The sequence below is a fragment of the Gavia stellata genome, chromosome Z (assembly GCF_030936135.1).
Source record: "Gavia stellata isolate bGavSte3 chromosome Z, bGavSte3.hap2, whole genome shotgun sequence".
Lineage (NCBI taxonomy): Eukaryota > Metazoa > Chordata > Aves > Gaviiformes > Gaviidae > Gavia > Gavia stellata.
This window is the reverse complement of record NC_082637.1, coordinates 32341044-32362299: the sequence shown is the minus strand read 5'-3', so window position 1 is coordinate 32362299 and position 21256 is coordinate 32341044. Positions and strand designations below refer to the sequence as shown.

The 21256-nt window shown below is 35.5% G+C and overlaps 1 protein-coding gene across 1 annotated transcript in view; it reads left to right on the top strand.

The window, feature by feature from the left end:
- Nucleotides 1-21256, top strand: part of BRD10 (bromodomain containing 10) — a 52455-nt gene that overhangs the window by 15490 nt on the left and 15709 nt on the right. The window contains exons 4-5 of the mRNA XM_009817076.2: nt 8959-9035; nt 15113-15202. Of these exons, the coding sequence (XP_009815378.2) occupies nt 8959-9035; nt 15113-15202 (167 nt within the window). The remainder of the gene's footprint in view (nt 1-8958; nt 9036-15112; nt 15203-21256) is intronic.

The following is a 21256-nucleotide window of genomic DNA, read 5'->3' as shown; positions in this document are numbered from 1 at the left end:
TGTTGAGAATATGCATCTGTAACTATAGACCAGTATCAGATGCCATTAATCATCTGAAGTTAGGTTTTAATTATACGTATTTTCATCATCAGAGAACATTGCAGGTATATTATTGCTCCCTTTCATTGTCCGTTTCAGACAGGAAGGAGATGTGTTGGTGCAGGTGGAAATGCAGAAAAGAGTAACAAAGGTTTCTGTCACGCATTCTAGTGGTGTTTGCACAGTTTTGCAACCCTGACTGCTCATGGAGAAGTTGCGTGTGTCTAATCAATGAGAAATTATGGAAATTCCTCTTCTCCACTTTTACTCTTCCCGTGTCTCTAACAACTTGATCTGCTGGATCTGATAGTCTAAGTTATGCTCAGATGGCTGTTTGTTTCCATTCACATGGAGGGCATAAAACACTCTTTTTCATCTGCAGGTGACAGGCATTGTCCTAGGCATGATACGAAGGGTCCTGTTTCTTTTGGTACTCCTTTGTCCTTTATTTCTTACTAAGTTGAGGCATTTCCCTTCTTATTCTGACTACTTCTTCATTGCAAATTTTGACCTCGCTGGAGAAAATTTTCCTAAAACATTACAGTATTACAAGAAAGAGCTTTTCTTTTCTATGCTCATTAAGTGTCCATTAGTCCTGTAGGTGTTAGGCTGAAATGGATAGAATTGGATTGAATTCATGCTAATGCCTTATTGTCTTGTAATATTTCATAATGTTTAAGGCTAAGTAGTATTTCTCAAAACTTTTCTGAAATTTTATCTTCTGTTTAAAGATACCCTTACAATGTAGAACAGAGAAAGAAATCTGGTCAAACTTGTTCTGAATTCACAAAAACACTTGATTTATATCTGAACATAGCCACAATCACTCTTTACAATGTTTTTGAAAAGTACAGAAGGTAGAAGAGAGCATCAGGAATGTAAACGTGAATACCTTTCCTTATTTTTTTAACAAGGTGATTTTTTTCCGCTGTTGGTTCTCTAAGGCAGCTAAATGTAACTTTGAGTCACAGTTCATGTTTCTATTGAGATGATTTGCACGTTCCTGACTTGCTGTAGCAGTGGTACCCAAAAGATACTGTTCATGAATATAGACTGGTTGTGCAGTTTTTTTAGCTGAAAACTTCCCATAAATATTGTGAGCAAAACTTAATGGAGAACACAGCCATGTCATGAGCTTTGCCATAGTTATGAGGTTTTCTTACAAGTTATGAGAAGGAAGATGTAACCACTTTGCTAGAATCTTTGTCTTTGAAACAAGGTGATTGTTATTACTGTGACAGTGTTCTGTGTCAATATTATTGACAGAGTAGTACTGAATATAATGGAAAGACAGACTCAGGGAGTAGTTCTGTAAACAACTTGCATGCTACACATTCATTTTAAATGTTATTTTATTACTGGAGTTCAGTAGATTAGGCTATAAATCCTTGAATTAGACTGTGACAATAGTGATAGGCCTGTTGGAGCTGGATTAAGACAGCTATGCTGAAGTAAATTGTGGGGCACAACAAAGATTGCAGTGCAAGGCACAGTACAAAAGCATGAGAATTCTGTGACTGCATGCTTGAAACAGGGACTGGATGAAATTCAGAACATCCATAGGGTTGAGAAGATAGGAGGGACCAGAGGCTGCTCGAAATAACTGTGATGTGCCTGAAGCAGAGGTTGACGTAAGTGTAAGTTGAATCTCTCTTATTCCAGTTGGTGTAGAAAACACCAATACAGCACACACCTTTAGGAGAACCTTGATGTAAATTCTATACCCTGTATTTGTCCTCTGAAAGATTCACAGCAGTCCACCTACTTAAAGTCTATTTCACAGCATATTTTATTTCTTTAGTGTACCATTACGGTTTGTGTTTGAAATCAAGCATTGCTTGAATGTGAAGAAATTAATTTAACAGCCTGTCAGCAGTTTTGTAGTGTCTGTTGTACTGTCCTTGGGAGTTTAATCTTCACTTTTGTCTTCAGAGTTGTAAAAACTTCGCTGTAGTGTTGTCTAGCCTATAGATCTGGAACAGCCTGTTAATCATGTTGAAAACATTAAATGAGGTGTTCTGCCACGTTGTAACAATGTACTTAATGCGTTAAGCTGCAGTGTCTGTAACTTCAGAAACATGTACCACTGAGGTTTTATTCGGTTTACTTACATTGTTCTGTAAATCAGTATTACTAATGTATTTGTTCAGACCTGCTTTGTTGTTTTGACTATGTAAAAGCATATGCTGTGTCAGTGTGGAAGTTTCAAAAGTCTACAGTAATGCTTTGTTTTCCAGATTATTGCACGTTATATTTTCTAAAAGAGGAGCTGTTGAAGACAGAAGATTAGGACAATGAAGAGAAAACAGGACATGCTCAGTAGTTGCCAAATCTTTGAAAGGCATGAAACATGTCTTACAAATTTGTGAACAGGAAGGTTCAGGCCAGTTTTTCAATTTGAGAACAACGGAGTTGCTGCTAGAATGTAATGAGAAAACAGGAATTCTTGCAGTTGGAGGGGGCTAACTTAACTTCATTTTACCGTGGCAAATACTACTCAGTTAGTGTTTGATGCCAAAAGCATCCGTTTCCCCATCTGGGGGAATGAGAGTCTGCTGCATACACTGTAAAAATTGCATTTTTGTTAAAAATTATTATTGAAATCAATTTTTATGAAAAATTGCTCTATGTTGTCACTTTATAATTTGAAGCATGGATTGACATTACTTTTGTTCTTCAAGGAGGAGCCACGAGGACTCAAATATCATAGTTCATAACAAAGTTTTACTAGATCTGTTAAAATGTGCGTTTCCAAGTGAAAATTATTTATGTTATGATAACTTATAAATGGGTTGTGTTGTCCTTGCTGAGGTAATTTACAAAGGTCAAGAGCATTTCTGTGGCTTAGTGTTTTATTTGTCTACATTTCTATGCCTCTAAAATAGGACTAGAAGAGATCTGAAATATCATTTATTTATTTATTCCCCCTTCTTCACCCTCAGATGGCAAGACCAACTTGAGAGGGCTTCTGTTTAGTTGCATCTAATCTCTGTAGCGAGTTTTTTGGATGCTCATAAATAGTGTCCGGGCCCTAGTTTTTATGTTACCTTGTTAATTGCCTGCCCATCTCTTCAGTGGTAACATCTGTAGAATTCATTTTGGCTTGAAAACCTATGGCAGCCAGACATCTTCTGGACCTGCTGAACTTAAATTTAAGTTCTAAGAATTTTCTCAGAGCTGACTAAGGGGCTCTTGGTTGGTAAAATGTTGATTTCCAGTGAATCTTAGAACAGAAGTGTTCCAGCAGTGGTGTTATTTAAAAGCAGTAAGTGTGAAAGATCTGTCGATCTGGATTTCTTTTTTCCTTTCAGTTTGTTTAACAAATTACTTGATGACAATTATAAATATGTAGAAGGAAAATCAATAAAAAAACAGCTCTTAATTAACACTCGAAAGTATAAAATAATCCAATCTCCTGGAATTGAGATTAGAACCAACGATAACTCAAAATAGTATTAATTCAGGGAAGATGTATTTCTTCCGCTCCACCTATAGTGATCACTATTAATTTAGCATTAAAACTTAAAAAGCAGTAATGTAAAAATTGTTCACCTTCGAATTATTTTACTCATTTATTTTGGTTTAGTTTTGGATTGTTATATAAAGTACTGTCTCTATTCTGAGACTGAGTCGTACATGAAACCTGCAGTACACTATTTCAAACAGTACAGATATTTCAGTGCTTTCCAATACGACGTTCACTTACTTTGAAATCAGCTTTTCTCAGAATAGCATTTGTTTCACATTCACTTCAGTGCTTTTACTAACCTCTGTTATTGGCTTATACTAATACTCACTGTACAGGTTTCTGTCCCCCTCATCCTTCAAGCACCAGACACTGTCTGGGTAGACAGGGCTGTATCCAAGTCAATGTTACTTGTTTCTGCTTAATATTGTTTCCAGCTTTTTTGGCAGATGAGTAAGGGCTTACTCAAGTAAGTTGACCGTGGAAAACCTGTATTTTACTGCATTCCTGCTGCAAGATGGAGTTTGTTTTCATTCAGAAAAAACAATGGCGTGATAGCTAAAATGTTACACAACTGCACTGTCCTTTACTGCAGATTATATGCATTTTGACAGGGTTGTTCTTTCAAATAAAAATCAAAGTGGTTTGTTTCAGCAGGTAAAGTCAGGAAATGTGCAAACTGAGCTTTTGGGCTCTGATGCTGCCAGCTCTAGGTAAAGGTTGGTAGCATGTTATTGGAGAGAAATATTGCCTCGAATCAGTACTTCTGTTTTATATCCACAGATAACTGATTTAGTTTAATTAAAGATAAGATTTGTTGTTGTTTGCTTGAGGAATAAAGTGATTGTGTATTTTCCCTTTATTCTCTGGTGGAGAATGAAAAGGACTCTTTATTTGTTGCACAGTCCTGATTCGTGCCCTGAACATGGAAGGGCTCTTGCCTTAGGTGTCTGTAGTTGTCCCCTCCCTAATCTCAGGAACAGCTTAGCTCTCTTTGGTAGTATAAAAAGAGCTGGTCCTCTCTCCTGAAGCATGGGACGGGAAAAGAAGTGATAGAACTTTTATCCAAGGTAAGATGTCTCGTAGTCTTTTCCCCTCTGAACTGAAACCCAACTGAGATGTGGAGCCTGTTGCAAAAAGCAGTGTGGAGACATAATTGTTATTGTGGCACAGTAAAATCATGTTAGTAGATGAATGTAAGGTTATGCAGGAATAATACAGGCTGACATTTCCTAGCTTTGGAACAGTTCCATTTGCAGCAAAGTAGATTTTTTTTTTTAATATAGCTTTGATGTGTATATATTTGAATACAAACCAGTTTTTTTTTTTTAATTCAGTAATGTTATTTCATAATTCTGGCAAGGGGGAATAAAGCCCTTTTTTCTCCCAAAGAAGTGTTGACTATATTTGAAATTGAACTTTATATCAAAAAGAAGTAAAACTTTAATCTTTATTACAAGTATTGCCCTACAGTTTAAAGAAGAATAAGAATAAATCAGTATTTATTTATCAATATTTATAAAACATTTCTCAAATACTTGTCCAAGTAAGTATTTCTCTACTCCGCAAGACGTAATTTCATGTTGTAGCTGTTGCTGGATAGGGAGGCCACTGTTACTGCCTCAAGATGGTAGGCCTAACAACAGCTTTATGTAGTTGCAGCTGATGGAGGAGAAGACTTCTTCAGCTGTTTCAAGATCATGATTTTCATTGGATGACTTCTTGTTTTAGTTTGAGAAACTCTTAATTTGTTTTGATGGAGAGTGTTTTTTCTCATTTCATTCTTACCTGATTAGGGAGAAGTGTAAAGAAATCGATTGGACAAAAGCATTACTTGATTCTGTGCAGTGCAGTCCTAAGTTACTGATTCCTATCTGTTTGTTACTAATATACGTATGCTGTGCAAGGCAGTCTTTAAAAGAGTCACAGAGCCATAGAAAAGTTGGTTGGAAGGAACATCTGGAGGTCATCTAGTCTGATTCCTTGTTTGAAGCAGGACTGTCACAAATACTAGATAAGGTCAGCTGTGACTTGAAGACCCCTAAAGATGGAAGTCTATTGAGCCGCTGTTCCCCCTTCCCTCTCTGAGAATTTTTGTACTGAAATTGCTTTATTATTTTGTCTATGTGTAGAACTCCTGTTAAGTTGCTTATAAATTATGGGTAGTAAAATCTTGGGGACTGAGAGGTGGGAAGCAAGCAGGGTGTGTTGAATTGACATAGGTGACCTGAAGAGATAATGCATATGAGCTTTCTTATTAGAAATATTTATTTTTTCTTCATTATTTCGTAGATATGTTTTTCTAACTCTGATTGCTTTCAGTCAGCAATTTAAATATATTTGTACATTGCCTGTGCTCTGAAAGGTACAGTGTGCTGTGATTCAAAATGTGTCTAGCTGCTGTTAGAAACATTACTTCGTCTGCTGAAGTAACTAATTTAAGCCATTTTAAACAGTCTCTTTACCTAGGATTATGGGCAAAGGAGCGCTAGCAGACCTTAGTGGAGTGGTTTGAGAAGTTGCCACTCACAGTTGATGTCTGTTCAACCCCTTAGTGATTTTACCCTCCATACAGAATCTATGTCCACCTCAGCCTGGCAGCTGAAGCTAAGTGACTGCTCTGTGGTGGCATGGCTGAAGTGTTCACATGTTTATGTTACATGCGACAAGGCCAGTAGCAGGTAGCTGGTAGAGGCTGACATCTCTTACTATTGCTGTTGGTTTTGCTGAACGTGTCAGCTTGTGGTCTGAGAATCTAAACTAACAGATCTCGATAGAATTTTTCATTGTGGAAATCTGATCCTTGGTTAATACTGTTCAAAGAATTTTCTACTTAAAGGTAAGTGAATTGGAATATTTTTAGGTACTAAAGTCAGTTTGGAAACTGGACACAGGTGCAGCTGCATTGTCTCAGGAATACTACACAGAAGTTTTTCTTTATCATCTTTGGGGTTTTTTTTCCTTGAAAGGCTATTAAAGAAATTTTTCTTTTAAAACTTGGCAAACCAGAAATATTATTTTTGAAAAACCAGAGATAACTTTTTCAAAAGAGAGATTATCAGCACTATTGCTATAACTTCTTTTGAATTTCAATTACTATTTTATAAGGATGTTATTAAGGTAGAAGATGAATTTGCCAAAGTTAGTTTGCTGTATATATCAATTCTCTCCCATTGTGCAAATATCTGTAGTGTTTTCTTATTTTTTGGTACGTGATACGTGCCTGCACCATAGGACATCTGATGTGTATAGTCACAAAGTGGGAAGGAGACTATGGTGCTGCTCTGTACAGGTATACTCTTAGTTCATGGCAGATGTCAGCCTGGTAATTGTGTAAGTCTTATGGTACATATATTCTAGTAGGCATGCTTTGTGACAACCCATAGGTCATACTCTATTTTCCAAGACTTTTTTTTCCTTGATTCAGTTTACAGAGAAGGTAAGGCTCATTTTCCATGTGCCTCTAGTCAGTCTTCTTTAATTCTTGTTCTGTCTGTTACCCCATATCTTTCCTACTGCATGCTTTTCAGATGCTGCTGCGTAGGAAGAAATACTTACTTTCTTTTTTTGGTAATTAATTATAATTCTTCCTAACAATTTTTCCCCCTTTTTCAGAAGGAAATACTGGGGAAAAGAGAGTATATTTCTGTTAACTATGTTATTTTTTGAAGTACACTGCATCATACAGCGCCTGATGCTGAAAATATTCAAGTAAATATTTGCAGAAAAGTATGTTAAAAATATTCACATAAAATGAAAATTTTCATTTTAATAATATTAAAATCTTTATTTTTGTAAAGAAGCAAGACAGTCTAGGTGCCCCATGTTTTTATATCTTCATGTTCTTGCCAGATAACATTCTTTTACAGGGCTGTAGCAAGGAACCACCATATGACCAGACTTCTTTTTGAGTTAGTTTGTCAAGAAAGCTTATATTAGATGTCTGCTTTAGTTCATTAAATGGACAGCACTGTTCTCAGTAGTAGCAATTATGTTTTCAGTGCAGCTGGATTCATAAAATGTATAACAAAAATGCAGACTTTTTTGTCCATTGTCAAAACATTTGGGTCATTGTTATAATAAACATGCTTCTCGGTTTTATCACTTGTTCTGTAATGTGAAATCTGTGAGTGTTTATTTTTGGTAGTTGAGGGCTCTTTAAATTTTGTTATGTGTTCAGTATGTGGGGTTTCAAATCTGGGTTGATTTATTGAATTTTATATGGTTTGATTTTATGTGGAGTTTCAAATCTAGATCCTTCACGCGCCATGCCCTGTCTCTTAAGTGTGTTTTATTTCAGATTCAGGTAAGATGTTCAGGAAGCTCACAGTGTAATAAACTGAAAATATAGATGCCTAGGCGTCTATTAATAGGTGTGTGTATACGTACGTGTGCATTTGCACACACAAGCAAGCGTCTATTAGGAAAAAAGCAAATGCAATTCCTGTCAACATTTTCAGTGATATAAATATCAAATCTGCCTGTGTTTATGTTATTACCAAGTGTCTGTAGAGATTCTGTTTGACAACGAATTCCACATACTTAGTATGATTATTTTTTTTTAATTTTATTTTTTTAAATTTTTAAATTATTGGTTAGGACTCCTGAATGTGAGCACAGCAGTAATTTTAGGGTGATAGTTTTGGTCTGAATGAACAGGTCAACAGTGGGCTTGTTTCAGTTTACCATGTGAATGTAGAAATAACCATGTGAGGAGCTCCATTATCGTGCTTATATGGCATGGTGACATAACTGTTAGATTTGAGAAATGTATGTGACTTGTGAACCCTGATACTATAGGCAGTAAAGCATTTGCCTTACCTTCAAGGAGGTTTTTAGTTGCATCCCTGTTCTTGTATAGCACAGTTGGGTGTGAAGGGCATTATAGGAAAGTGTTTGCTTTCTTCTAAAATGTTAGGTTTTGCCACACCCAGAAAAAACAAATCAGTAATCTGATTTCATTGGTAGCTTCAGTATGTTGTCAGGGATTTCTAGATGCTGCTTGTGCTTTGAAGGTATTTTTTACTATAAGATACAGAGGTCCCAGACCCTAATGTGTGGTTCACTTTACAGTGTCAGAGAACAAACCTTGCAGGTAAGATGCTGTATTTCTTAAGTTTATTGCATAAGTTCTGGATTTCACTCCTTTCAGAACAGTGGTGTGAATGTTTCTTTTATGACTTAAATTTTATGACTTAAATTTTTAGGTGGTGTATTATGGGCATGGTAGTGGGTTTGTTGTTTTTTCTTTTTTGCTCCCAAAAAGACTGCCCTACACAGATACTTGTAGTTTAATGTTTGCTTATGCTGAGTTTAGTTCTGATTCATCATGTTTATGTGACTTACTGTCAACCATTTGTTAGTTATAGTTTAACTTTCAAGTCTGTATGTAATTTGGTTTTATTAATGAAGTAAAACAGCATTATGAAGCTTTTCTCTTTTAATCTTACAAGGGAAAAAATCGGTATCTAAAAAAGCAATCACAAAGAAGAGGAAAGGTGTCACAAAGTCTACCATACCAGAATTTCAGGTAAATTACTTTATTCTTGTTTTTTAAGCGCTTGAAATCTGAATGTCTGTAAAATAAGTCCTATAGTTTCTGGTAGAGTCCTTGGAAATCCTAGTCAAAGATTAATTTCCTTCTTCTTCTAGTTCAAAAGGTTTAATCTGATAGTGTTCTTAGAAGTGCATTTCACCTTTTCTTGGTGGAGAATGTTTTAGCATTTTTTGTTATGTGCAGCTTACACAGTGTTTCACAGTATTGTTTAAGATCCCAGATAAATCTGTTATAGGAAAAAACCTGTAAAAACTAGGAGTTGTTCATGGAATTTTTAAGGCAGATATAGTTTTCTGGGATAAAATTACTTGGGTTTTGTATTAGGTGTGACACTGTGGTCCTTGAATTGAAATCTAGCTTGATTTACTGAAGGACTTGCAAAAAATTTGTAGGCTCCTGTGCTCATCTTGTTTTCAACTTTTACCCCTTATCTGCTCGTGACCTTTAGACCAGAGAGCACTAATAAAAGAGTGCTAATTATGATAATGTGGTTTTGTGGTACTGTAATAGAAGTGTTACAGTACTTCAGTTCTAAGTCACAATTTATGTATGCGTGCCTGCTTGGATTGAAGTTTTCCTTTGGCTATAAATTTTTTTTCAGAAAGCAATCTGTGCTATTCTGAGCAATAGACCTACATTAAATCATGACTGTTCTGTAAAACCCTCACACTGAGTCAATATATTCCATAAGGGCGATGTGTTTCAAGTGGAGCTAGTAGAATTTCTGATGCTAAAATTGGTTAGTAACAGTCAATATTGAGAAAAGACTGATATTTAAGTGTACACTGATTTTTTTTTTTTGTCTGTATGCTAATGTTTCCTAGCAGCTCCAAAAAATAGGTACAGTGTCTAAAAAAACCTGTATTTTTCCCAGCATATTACCTGCATGCCATGGATGTACACAGTTAGGTTAGAAATAAGTTTTTACTGTATTAAACTACTGCATTTAAGTAGCCTGTCTCAAACATTATCTAAAACTTAGCCCAACTTTTTGTCTAACCAAGGTAATCTGTACATTTATGTATCTATCTCAGTGTAAAATTAACATTATTACATTTACCTATGTAACATGTTAATTAAAATGTAACAAAAGAATTCTGGCTCTTTTGATCAAAGCTAGGCTTTATATCTGTTTTAGGTGAAGCCAAAATGGATTAGTACAAGCAGGTTAATCTTATTAGGGAACTTTTCAAGAATTTAACCTGCCTTTTTCAAGAGGTCAGGCAGCACTGGTATGACTGTTAGAATTATTTTGGAATGCTACTAAGCCTTTTAGAGCCTAGTAAAGTATGCTTCAAGATACTCTGCTCCACATACACGGGTGGACAAATTTAATGAAATTATGTCACTGTTTGAAGGTGAGAGTGTATTTTTTAAAATATTTGGTAAGACAGCTTTGAGTGTATACAGGCCCTGTGAGGTATGCCAGGGAGGGTATAACCATAAGAGTATTGCTATTCATATCCAAACATCAGTTCTCTTGGAAAGAAAGTAAACAAATGAAAAATTTGTAACATATTTTATGTGCCTGCAGCCTACAAAAGAAAAAAAAAAGCTATAAGACACTTTATTTCATAAGACTACATCCTGTACTTCAGTATAGATCCTTTACCTGAAAATTATAACTTGACGTTAAAGCTGAGAAAATTAGTATTAATAAGCCTTTTAATATATGCTGTGACCCAAATTATAAATTAAAATCAATTATTAATAAAAAAAATCAGGAGATAATTGTACTACTTAATCCTAACATTTATAATGCCATTTTTAAACAACCTTTTGAGGAAACATACTGCACACATTTTCTACTCTTTATCATAGTTTGAATGTCATGGACAAAGCAGTGAAAACATAGGCTGGTGAACATCACTCCTTCCAGACCTTATATTGATTTCTTAGCTCAAGGCTGCTTTAAAAAAAAAGAAGCACAAACAACAAAAGAAAACAAACCCAAAACAAAAGCAGATGCAAATTAAATTCTCTTTACCAAATAAAACCACACAAAAAACATGTCCTGTTTTTAATATTTTGAAAATTGTTTGAGAAGTGAGTTTACAGCTTCATAGATCATGAGTTAGTTGGCTGTTGCGTATTTCCTTTTAAAAGAAATTCTGAGTTCCAAGCTTGTTATTACTGTTGCTCATTAATGTTTTAAAGAAATGACAGCAATATAATTACTGTACAGAAGGGACACTAGTGTGGGGTTTTTTGGGTTTCTTTTCCAGTTACAAAGTACATTTAGGTTTGGTAACAAGTCCTTTGTCTCAGTCTTTCCTCCTTTCCCGTCACATATATACACATGTAGCTATACAGACCTACATGTACTTTAACTAAGGAAAAAAGGAACACACACATTTTAAGGAACTGGGCTAGCTTCAGCTTTTCAGTTTAACTGTCTCTTAACAGTTTCAGTTTTATCAGCTATGGTCTATATAAAATACAGATCTCGAAAGGGGGCTGCCTGGACATTTTCCACATGGAGATGGCAGGAAAGAAAGAGCAAGTTCATAGGAAATAAAAGTAAAACAATCATCGTTACAACCCTATAAGAAAGATGGGGACAAACTTTTTACCAGGACCTGTTGAGATAGGACAAGGGGTAATGGTTTTAAATTAAGAGGCTAAATTTAGACTAGATCTAAGGAAGAAACTTTTTTACTATGAGGTCAGTGAAACACTGGAACAGGTTGTCCAGGGAGGTGGTGGATGCCCCATCCCTGGAAACAGTCAAGGTCAGGTTGGACGCGGCTCTGAGCAACCTTATCTAGCTGAAGATGTCCCTGCTTACTGCAGGGGGATTGGACTATATGACCTTTAAAGGTCCCTGTGAACCCAAACTATTCTATGATCATTACCCAGATGACCTGAAGTTAAGCACAAGACTCCACTGAAGTGAGTAAAAATTATGCTAAAAGATTGGCTGAAGTTAAGGGGGGCAAGGAGGGAGCATCAGTGATATGGGAGAGTACACTAGGTTTGCATTTATGAATAGATCCACAGATTAGATTTGTTTTTATAATGATAGTTGATTTATAAATTCTGAGAAATGGATCATGGGAGAGTCCCAAGTTGGAATAGAGCTTCGTCCCCCTGTATTTTCTTACAAAAATCAGGAGGGGACCTTTCCTGTCTTTCCTTCTTGAAGTTCTAGGAGTCAGTGAGTATTTTTGAGAGATTACTGAGATCTGAGGTTGTATCCTAACAGGAAGGTTGAACACCGAACTGGAAAATTTCCTGGAATACTGAATACCTGAAGCTTCCATGGTATTCAGTTGAAAAACAGGATGCTTATTGCCTATGAAAATTAGGCCCATATGTAGTAAGTACTGTGCTTGATGTGAAAATGTCTGTGTTGTAGTCTAGCATGTACATAACTAATTACATGATTTGCACTTTAGTGGAACCTGAATCTTAAGCCACCATGTAGTGTTCTAGAGAATAGGGACTAATCTTTAACTACCTTTGATAAGTCGTAAAGGAAACATTTTTTTCTCTTCAGATTCTTTTTCTCTGATAGATGATTAGAAGGCATATTCTTCGAGAGCAATATGTGAAACTACCAGTGAGCTATTGGAATGTGACAGAATTAGATAGTAACGTTAATACCTTTCTTTTTGCGTTCACATTAACTTGCCTGTTAAAACATACAAAACAACTAGAAAGGCAGTGTTGTTTGCAGAAAATTGAATTGCTAAGTTCAGCAATTAACACTGAAACATACATTAGAGTCTGATTACGAGAAATAGCAGCTAGATTCCATATGAAAATGATCATACAGAATACACTACACTTTTTTATTGCTGTTCTTTTCATTTTTCCTTCAAAACGCTGGCTTCATTCTGTAAGATGGGAAATGTTAACCAAATGAGAGAAGTTTCAGAAATAGCTTCTTCCCACTCAGTGTGTATCTTTAGTATCTCATCTCAAATCCTGCTGTGAATGAAGAAATACAAATTTCTTCTTGAATCTTTTTATAGTGGGTTTCAGTACAATATTGGAGGATTTAAAATACTAAACTTATTTTGACAGTAAATCCTCTAAGCTGAGCTGCTGTTACCTTCCTTGTTTTACCAGTGGGTAACTGACACACAGATATTGGCCTCCAATGTACACCTATTCTGATGAAAATTGTGACTTAGAGATCTGATTACTCTCCCTGTAACCCCCAGCCCCAAGACAGCTAAACTTTATATGTTTGCACTGTTTTTCCCGTTGATGTAGTTTCGATTGGTACATACTAACAATCTTGCAGATCAGATCCGTTATGTCTCAAGTGACTGTTCTGAAAATGAGAAACAAGACTGGGACCTGTGAAAAGTTTGACAGCATGAATTGTCTGGTGACATGTAGGAGCTTTTTGTGGTAGAGTCAAAGATAGAGTTGGTATTACCAGGACAGCATTCAACTAACAACAGTGAAATCATCCTTCTGCTTGCGAACTCTTAACTTTCTAGAAGTAAGTTCCTAGAGGGAAATTCACCCACTTCTAGCAAATGAAGACAGTATCTTTCTTTGGTTCATAGTTATGCGTTATCTTTGATCTATGGTACACTGAATTAAACATGCCTCATAGGAGAAAATAAAAAGCAGTGATAAAATTTAAAAACTGAATTGTCAGGTATATAGTCAAAGGATTGGATTATAATTGCATAGGGAAAATCTTTATCCATGCCTTTATTGGATTCTGTCAAGGGCTTGATGTGACAAACGTACCTTTTTGTATAATAATACAGTATCATAGATATCTTTGCAGACCAGATGGGAAAAGAAGCCAGTATTTGGCTTCCAGTTTACATCTTAGGTTTTTGGAGCTTCTTTAAGTGAAGGACAGACGTGCATGTTGAACCTAGTAGAGTTACACATGGTAATACTGTTTTCTGGGTTAAGAGAGAAACCTTTTGCAAGTTAATTTTACATACATTGTCTACAGCAAGACAGTGCCAATTTCCTTATTCGTTTGCTCTTTTAAACTTGATAAATGTGAACACTGTAAACTTTAGTGTGAGTCACTCCAGTTCCCCAGTGCTCTCAAATGTACACAAGTGGTACGAAAATATATGCCTTAGAGGTTTCTGAAATGTATGTATTTTGGTAAAAATGCCAGTACTGCGTTTTAATAATGAAACAAAGCGTTTTTTAATATGAATTTGCTGCAAATCTAAAACTTCATGTGTAATTGAAGTAAAAGTACAGTTACTAATTACTGATTTTGGGGGAAAAAAATTTAAAATTAGCATATGTATTATAGAAGTATGTTTGTGGGGGGTTTTTTCTGTTTGGATTTGATTTTCTTAAATTATTTCAACATGTTTTCAGTAGTAATGAAAACATTTCCACCTAAGGGTGTTCAGAAAGAAGCAAGTCTTAACATATGATAACCTGAAAGAACCTAACAGCTTAATAACTTCCAGTTTATTAAGTCTTTAATTGCCCTAAAAAGCCAAAATATACAGATTACTTTTGTTTGACGATTTTTTCAAGCAAATAGCATCCGTATTCTGAGAGGAAAAATGTAAAAAGCTATTTTCTGAAGACAGGGATAAGAAGAATATAATACTTTTTCAAAACGTAGGTAGTTAGGTAGATTTGATAGACCTGACTAGGTTATCTTTCAGGAATACTCTGTTTAAAGGCATAAAGTTATGTTCAGGAAAAAGTTGTAACAAGTGTAATTATGTTATAACAACAGTAGTCCAAAGCTAATACATTTTAATTCACCAGGGAGTTATTTGGTACTCAAACCTGTTCCAACTCATTACCATACTTGAGACAAATTTGGTAGTCATTCACAGAAGTTTTAAGAAAATACCTACATTTTGAAAAGGAAGCTTACAGGCAGAGATACGGTTTATGTCTAAAGAGTGAAGTATTTTCTTATTAGATTTTCTTCCCTTCAAAAAGGCCTATTTTTTTATATTAAAAAATGCTATGAGAAAATAAAAACAAATGGTGGCACTAAGTAATAACATGTGCTTTTAGATTTTATTTAACTTCATTGTACATTTTCCAAGTCCCACATTACCAAGTGTTTGTGTTCATTTGTTTTTTAGCTTATTTGCACTAATCTTGATGAACTCAGGGAATTAATCACAAAGATTGAGAATGAACTCAAAGATCTGGAGGACATTAAAAAGAAATCGGTATGTGACATTAAAAGCTTTCTCTCGTGTGGGTGTAAAGCGGTGCCAGTTATTTGCTGAGGCCTGTCAACTGAAGATTTTATGCCTGTTCAGTAACTGTATGAAGCCTCATAAGGTTGATACCTGGAGACTGTAATCGTAATCTTTCCTGTATATAGTTCTCTGTTCGTAATGTTTTTATGATAAGTAAATTCAATAACTGTGTTAACACTTTTCACTGCCAAAATAAAATATGGATGGTGGTAATACCTTAGAAGGAGTAGTTAATTTCTATTAAACATGTGACTATTTTTCCCTGAGGACAAACTCTTACTCTACAAGCAATGACAGGATAGAGTTTTCATATCTGCCTATGCAGTGCTGATCAGATGTTCTTTTGGTCTCACTCTTGCATTGCTTATTAGGATTCCTGACTCCTTTTGTTTGCAAGTAAGTTATTAAAATCAGCGTTGTTTAACTTTCATTCAAGTATGTTGTACAGGAAAGCATTCTATCTGGTTTTGATACCAGAGTGAGATACAGATTTTACCGGTGTACATTGGATCACTCAGTCTATGCAGCTGAAACCCTCAAAAGAATAATGGCTAGACAAGAGAATGCAACACATTTGGGGTTTTGTAGGAGGCAGTGATTCTCAGCAAGATGGTGGATGGTTTTAAATACATAAATAGCACTCATTTAAACAGTCTTCTACAGCCAACTCTTCTTACTGCTTGCTCTTTTGCATTGCAGTTTTGTTTATTAAGCCTTTAGTAGGCATTTCTGTGGCATTTCTATGAACAGTAGTAGTTAAAAATGGTGCTTTTTCTATACCTTAGAAATTAGGTTGCTAATTTCTGTGAATGTCTTTAGTCTCATGCAGAAATGATTTATTCTTAAATTATTTAAATAGGGGAGAGAGATATGGTACATGAGAGGCAATATAAATTAGGACTCTGAAAGACAAATTCCAGTGCAGACACTTGGCATAATAGTTGTTAAAATATCCAAAGGAATAAAAACAGGCTTAACTTGAAATTATTTTGTAGTTGCTAAATTGCAAATTGATTTTATGATAAGATCGTCAAGAGGTTATCAGAAAGGCTATGTCAACAATAGATGAAAAAGCCAAAAATGAGAATACACATCAGCATGTCAGTGATCTTAGTATAGGTGAGACTTTTAGTCTACTAGCAAAACCAGACCAACAAGACTTCTAAATATGTCATAATTGCTCTTTGAACTGAAATCTGATAATGTCATTATGTAAATAAGTTGCATGACTTCAGCAGGAATACTATGTTTAGTTCTAATCACACCATCTTAAAAAAACCAAACACTTAAATACAGGGGAGTTAAGATACAACTCATTCAGCATGCAGAAGTTGTGAGGTAAGGATAATCTTTCTGTATGCTTGTATAGATGTATCAGATCATGATTCTAGGTCTCTAAACACTTATGTTAGAAATTTTATGTAAAGAAAAAAAGCTAAGATTAATTGCTGAAGAAGTGATTGTAAGGAAACAGTAAAGTAAGTATTGATTTTTAAAAAATAATTATCAAGCAAATTTCATTCTCACTTTTAAAAATAAGAATAGATGTTAAATTAGATGAATAAACTTGACTTGCTAAAATGAGGTTCCACTTTGCAAGCGAAGTCATAAGATTTTCATTTTTGATGTTTAACACCATGTGTAATTAGGTTAGATATTTTAAAAACTGGAGGAAATACAGATTTTCATTCTTCAGCTCTGACACAAATGATAGTGGCAGTTTCAGAAGCATCCAGAATAGAGTTTGTTTCAGCTTTTCTGAAGTGCCTAGTCTATTAAGTAAAAACATTGTTCTAATTTGATGATGGAAATTTGACCTAATGTGAAAGCTTATTTTAATATGATGGTATTCATTTTGATCCTGTTCATGGACTTCTTTCTTGTTCTGACCCAAAGGTGGTGGTGTTCTTACTACTTTATGGTAACTTTATTGAAGGTGAAGCTGTAGGAATCCTTCTTCTTCATGACTAACCTGCTCGGTAATTCCAGTTTTAGTAGTTCTTAGCACATGCTACTGAGAGAAACCCTCAAGGCAAGCTTTAAAACTTACGTTAAATGCTAACACATACTAGAAATACAGCTTGTCTAATTTATATTAAGACTTTAAAGTATAACCTTTTTCTTAGCCCTAACTGTCCTTTGTTTCCTAGGAGACCATTCTAGAGTACATAAAAGGAATTCCTTCTCTAGAACTTGGAAGTACTGGAGGCTGTAATGAAAGAGCTGAGCTATAAGACTTCTTTAACATGAGTTAACTTACTGTTTTCCCACATTTTTTGTAGGTAGTTGGACTGGCTGTATCTGACACTTTTCAGAACATCAGCTTGAGCCAACAAATGACATGAGAGATTTTTAGCCCAAACAAGTTTTGTTTGGCAAGTTAAAGACAAACTAGAACAGGGTTATGTAATGGAAAGCCATGGGTAATTTTAAGTGTAGGCATTACTACCAGTTTCTCCTACAACTATGAAATAATAAACCTCTTGGAAAGCATTTTCACTGTTTGGTTGATTAAAACAGTTTGGTTCTGTACTCTCGTACACCTGCATTGTCTTTTGAATTAGCTATGAGTAATATTTATCCATTTTAAAAGTCTTGCACTTTCATTTGATTACTGGTGAGTTTATTGTAACAATGACAAGATTCGCCTTAGCACCAGTTTGCCATAACTGTTTAGAGAGGAAAATGAAATTTGACCTCAGTTCTTTAATTTTAAACAGAAGTTCAACTCATTCTTAGTATTATGTCTTCCTGGACTGCTTTGCTTTTGAACTCTAGCCACAGTTCTGAAGCGAGGCTGCAATTTCACATATGCTTTCAACTGACATAATCCAAAAGTGCTGCCAAGTAAATAGTTCCTACTCTCTCTGTCTCTGGCAGCTTACATCTTCTGTGCCACTCCATGAGGGAGGGTAGTAAAATTCTTTGTTCAGCTGCATGGTGAGAGAGTTACTCTGTGATAAACCTAACTATTTTACTGCTGCTGAGGTCTTTCTAACCCAAATCAGTTTTCTATTGCAGTTTATCATGCAGTTGCACAAATACCTGTGCTTGTGTTCTGCCACAGTTTGAGGGGTCGTTGTAAGGACAAGAATGAGGATCTGGGGGCAAAAGAAAGTGGGACTGCTTTTGACAGGAAAAGTGCTGTTTTGTGACAGGTGGAGTTGTACACGGTATTACAATCAGAGGTGCTCTAAAAAGTCTAATCTTTCAGCTACCAAACAGCTCCTCTGCTTACCACCTACTACATTTTAAGAGGGAGAGGAGAGAATAAGTTAGTCAGATTTACTGTTTATTTGAGTGCCTGGCTGGAAATCAGAAAGGAGACTTGAAGGACTTGAGTCTAATGCTCTGTGCATTGTCTAGTGAAAGGATGGAGGGTGGCTCCCTAAGGAATGTCTAAGCTAGAATGTCTTCTAGCTTTGGTACATTCCTTGGGACATGTGAAGTGACATCCTTTCACTTTAAAGCGGTGTGACTAAAAAGTAGAGTAAAAATGGAATTAATAGAAAAAACATAGAATTTACAGTAACAAGAATTAGATTCTAGTAAAAATTATGTCTGTTTTATTGCTGATACTGACATAGGTAAGATGTGGGGGAAGTTACAAGCAGTCAGGAGACAATTATAAATCTGAAGTAGACCATATTGGCTTAAAATACTATTGAGATTTTATTGCATTTTTACCTCATGTTTGCTGAAAATTTAGGCTGTATACATAAGCATTGCAGTTCAGTTGAATGTGAGCTCTTAGAAATTTGCTATAACTAGCAAATTGATCAAGACATGCAAAGTAGCCTAATTCCACTTAGAAATCTACTTGCAGCGGTAGTGATTAAAAAATAATTTTGACAAGCATATGTGGTAGTGAAGCATTTTGCCAATATATTTAGGATAACATAAAGGCTTCTGTCTAATATGTGAAATTTCTTTTATGAGAAGAGATGGTAAAGTAGCACCTTCTATCCTGATCAGTATGCAAGATAACAACTATCAGTTTCTGACACTTTGGATCCCATTTTTCCGTGTTGTCTTCTGTATCAGGTAGAATCAGGGGGAGTTGCAGAGTGAATGGAAATCTATTTACTGCCTTTCAGAGAAACAGCTTCTCTTGTGATCTGGAGTCATTGTTTTTTTGGTGAAACTGTTACTTAAGCTATTCTGTAGATCAGTTGTATGTATTTAACTGTTGCATATCATAGTGGAACTTGATTATTTTTTTTAAAATGCCTTCTTGCCATTGTGTAGTATGAAATGGACAGGATTGCAGGTAATTTTATCAAATAGTGAACTTTAGACTTTTTTGCAGATGTCATTTTGCAAGCTGTATTTGTAGCAAGTGTGTTTATTGTAAAATGAACTGGATTTTTACAAGGATGGTTAATTCTAGATCCTGTCCTGATTGTGTTAAAACATAGATTGTTTTGGAGAAAACATAAACATTGAAAGATTCCTTGTTTACCGGAATGCAAGACTTCTATTTTGATAGCGCCATTGGATTTGAATCATTCCTTGCAAGTCTGATTGGTAAGTGTGTAGCTGTCTGGGGAGTGAGAAGGGAGACTGGAGCCCAGGATTCCCACAGTTAAGTTGACAAGGTTAAAATGGATAAAGAGCAGTACCTCCCTGAGAAGGAGACCAGACACTCCCTACAGGGAGAGAAAAGTCAGACAAAGGTAAGGGGAAGGAGAATTACTTAGTCAAAGGACACCAGCCAAGTTCACGACTAATGAGGGTTTGGAGAAAATGCATTGACGATTTTATTGTTTTGCAGAGGTCTGTAACACACTGATGTTTTTGATGTAGCAGTTGAAAAAGGTAAAAACCTCCTTTATAAAGGTTTTGGTTCTGCCATCTTTTAATGTTGTTCCTGAAGGTTTTAATTAGTCAGTTGTACTTCCCAAGACAGGTGAATGTCTTTGTCTTGTCTTCGGGAGTGGATGTATCTTTTAAGCGGGTGAGTCAGAAGGACTGAAAGCAAACAGGTTTTCTGCAGCTCTTAGTCCATATCACCTGCAGAAATACGTATTTCAGAGTGCACCTGAAAATTCAGAGTTAAAAACCCAGGGTTCAGGTCAAGAAATATTTAGAACCTCAGACATAAATTCATTTGTAGGATACTGAAGCTATCCAAAGGAATACATTGGGCCAGGATGGACCATAATATTTTCTGTGTCTGCTTTTTTTTTTTTTTACATTCCAAACAGGCTGCTGTTAAATTTGTTTGTAGGAAGTGGAAGTATCTAAACTAAGAGAAGAGACTGTTTTCTGTTTTCTATTGATTTGCTACACTTAAAAAAAAAAAAAAAAAAAAAAAAGTTACTATATTGCAAAAATAGTGCAAAATGTCTCATTTTCTAAATAAAAGTTTATAAAATATTTCCTCTGTGTGCAGTAAAGAAATGGAAAATATTGCCATACGTTTGAAAATGTTTGGCAAGAAAATTGTGTTTAGACAAGACGTACAGGGGCTTCCCAAGAATGCTCAGCAGAAATTCATGTAACCATCAAAAATAGATTAGGGCTCTTACTAATACTTTAGTGAATCGGACCTCAACTTTATAAACAATAAAGTGGAAAAACTTACTGTGTCTTCTCATTTGAGGCCTGTGGAAACTTAATTATTACTGGGTTAAATCTTCTTCACTTTTTAGCAGGAGGTGGACTTCCCTCCGCCATTCTTCCCTTCTCTTCTCCTGGCCTCTTCCCCCCCTCCCCAGTGAAATATGTACCATGCTTGAGACTTTTGCATGTAGGAACTTTTTGGTTATACTTGTTTTCGTCTGTATTACTGTATTTACATTAAATGTACATGCAAACAAATATTACAGTCTGAGAAATCTATGTTTGCACACGCATATGCAGGTTTAAACTGCAGATGAAGAGATCCTTATTCCAGTCAATATTTAGGATAACCGAATTTTAATAGATCTGCTTGAAGTCTTGCAGCTGAAACATTTTCTTTTAGTTTCAGCTTAGGTTCTGTGTTAGTATGCATCTTCATCTGTAATGTATCTAATG